The 3,034-nt window shown below is 45.9% G+C and overlaps 1 protein-coding gene across 1 annotated transcript; it reads right to left on the bottom strand.

Annotated features, from left to right (window-relative positions):
• Positions 1–388: 388 nt before the first annotated feature.
• On the bottom strand, positions 389–2,149 carry LOC308145488 (uncharacterized protein; the record flags this gene model as incomplete). Its single annotated transcript, XM_080516944.1, has 3 exons — positions 2,070–2,149; positions 1,748–1,837; positions 389–610 (listed from the first exon to the last, which is right to left on the bottom strand). Exons 1-3 carry the CDS (start codon positions 2,130–2,132, stop codon positions 389–391), a joined length of 375 nt encoding a protein of 124 aa, XP_080373070.1. The 5' UTR covers positions 2,133–2,149.
• Between the last annotated feature and the right edge of the window lie 885 nt (positions 2,150–3,034).

The raw sequence follows: 3,034 nt of genomic DNA, 5'->3' as shown, positions 1-3,034 counted from the left end.
TTAAAAGTCAGAATTCTGAGTTTAAAAGTCAAAATTCTGAGTTTAAAAGCCAGAATTCTGAGTTTAAAAGTCAGAATTCTGAGTTTAAAAGTCAGAATTCTGAGTTTAAAGCCAGAACATTGAGTTTAAAGCCAGAACTCTGAGTTAGAACTGGCCCTAATCCTCTTCCGTAGCCTAATTTCTTAATGGTGCCCTATAAATAATTGACCTTGCCTTGCCTTGCCTGACCTAACAAGTCAAGTCAACAACGTGTATGGTCGTCACAACAATTCCTCCCGACGTCTGTCAACGACTCACTTCTTCATGTCAGTTTTCACCTTCTTGTCTTGGGCCTTCCTAGCGTCTCAGCTGATTCTCTCTCTCCTCCGCCCTGCGACAGACCATCGACTCAACATTCAGCACCACGTTTCGGACGACGACACGCTAATCGTTGCAGACCGCCGGCGCTCGCCTGCTGCCAGTCGATCCTGACCAGGTCCTTGATCTGCTGATCTTTGCGCTGCAGCTGCGCCTGCAGCTCGCGGCGCAGCGACTCGGACGCCTGCAGAGCTTCTGCAGCCTGAAGGCCAGCCCGACTGGACGCCTCCGCCTCCTGACGTAGCTGCTCCACCTGGAGGGAAGATTGTGAAGCGTGAAGAGTCGCTGCCCCTCCTGGACCCTGGCTTTCACAAGGTTTCGCGCGGCGTCGTGATCTGCGGGGTTCTCGGTAGGGTCAGGCAAGGCGGGGCGGGTCGGGAGGGAAGGGTGACGGGAGGAGGGGTCATGTGACCGTCCTGAGCCGCAACGCAAAGCTCTCTGTCTACCAGTCGGATGGATGGATGGATGGATGGATGATGGATGGAGGGATGGATGGATGGATGGATGGATGGATGGATGATGGAGGAATGGATGGATGGATGGATGGATGGATGGATGGATGGATGATGGATGAATGGATGGATGGATGATGGATGGATGGATGGATTGGTGGATGGATGATGGATGGATGGAATGATGGATGGATGGATATTGATAGATGGATGATGGATGGATGGATGGATGATGGATGGATGGATGGATGGATGATGGATAGATGGATGGATGGATGATGGATGGATGGAATGATGGATGGATGGATATTGATAGATGATGATGGATGGATGGATGATGGATGGATGGATGGATGGATGATGGATGGATGGATGGATGATGGATAGATGGATGGATGGATGATGGATGGATGGAATGATGGATGATGGATGATGGATGGATGGATATTGATAGATGGATGATGGATGGATGGATGATGGATGGATGGATGGATGGATGATGGATGGATGGATGGATGATGGATGAATGGATGGATGGATGATGGATGAATGGATGGATGGATGGATGGATGGATTGATGGACTGATGATGATGGATGGATGTATGGATGGATGGATGGATGTATGGATGGATGGATGTATGGATGGATGGATGGATGGATGGATTGGTGGATGGATGGATGGATGGATGGATGGATGGATGGATGGATGGATGGATGGATGGATGGATGATGGATAGATGGATGGATGGATGGATGGATGGATGGATGGATGGATGGATGGATGATGGATAGATGGATGGATGGATGGATGGATGGATGGATGGATGGATGATGGATGATGACTGACTATAAACTGATGAGAGGCTGATGAGACTGATGAGAGGCTGATGAGACTGATGAGAGGCTGATGAGAGGCTGATGAGAGGCTGGACCTCACCCTGCGTCCCTGGTCCTCCTGACCCCGGGTCAGTTCCAGCTGGAAGTCCTGGTCCTGCAGCCGGAGCTCCTCCTCTGAAGCTCTGATCTCCTGAACACAGAAATAAAGACCTGAGCTGCTGAGTTGAACACCTGGAGGGAAACATGACGATTCAGCACCTTTGAAATAAAAAAACAAACATTCTCATGGTCGGATAGAAAAATAATCCTAAAGCTAAATATTCAGAGGTCCTTTTCACCTGGAGCTCCAGTCGTGCTCGTGTGTGTGTGTGTGTGTGTGTGTGTGTGTGTGTGTGTGTGTGTGTGTGTGTGTGTGTGTGTACCTCTCTCTGTTTCTCTAACTCTGCTTCCACACTTCTTATCCTCTGCTGAAGAATCTCCTTCATTCGCTCGTACTTCTCCGTTTGGCTGTGAAACTCACTACACACACACACACACACACACACACACACACACACACACACACACACACACACACACACACACACACACACACACACACACACGCCTTGTTATGTGTCACTGTGTTTGATACAGTTTTTCAGATCAATTGATTAATTCCTAACGACATTTAGGTGAAAGTTGTTTATATTTGTATTAATCAAATCTAATCTAATATAATCTAATCCAATCCAATCTAGCCTAACCTAACCTAACCTAACATAATCTAATCTAATCTAACCTAACCAAATCTAACCAATCTAATCTAATCTAATCTAATCTAATCTAATCTAGCCTAACCTAACCTAACCTAACCTAACATAATCTAATCTAATTCTAATCTAATCTAGTCTAGCCCAAACCTAACATAATCTAACCAAATCTAACCTTACCTAGCCTAGTTTAATCCAATCTAATCTAATCTAATCTAATCTAGCCTAACCTAACATAATCTAATCTAATCTAATCTAGTCTAACCTAACCTAACATAATCTAACCAAATCTAACCAAATCTAACCTTACCTAGCCTAGTTTAATCTAATCTAATCTAATCTAATCTAATCTAATCTAATCTAATCTAATCTAATCTAATCTAATCTAATCTAATCTAATCTAATCTAATCTAGCCTAGCCTAGCCTAGCCTAGCCTAGCCTAGCCTAGCCTAATCTAATCTAATCTAATCTAATCTAATCTGTCACTTTGCGTTCCGTCACTCACCCCTGGAGCTCCTGCAGTCGCAGCTTCTGCTCGGCGGCGTCCTGGATCTTCTGCTCCTCCATCTCGCTGACCTTCGTCCGGAGCTGCTGGAGCTCCGCCCGTCTGAAAACACAGAGTTCAAGGCACTTG

The sequence above is a fragment of the Blennius ocellaris genome, assembly GCF_963422515.1.
Source record: "Blennius ocellaris genome assembly, chromosome: 21".
Taxonomy (NCBI): Eukaryota; Metazoa; Chordata; class Actinopteri; order Blenniiformes; family Blenniidae; genus Blennius; species Blennius ocellaris.
Note: the sequence above shows the minus strand (reverse complement) of the source record. Positions and strands in the feature narration are given on the sequence as shown.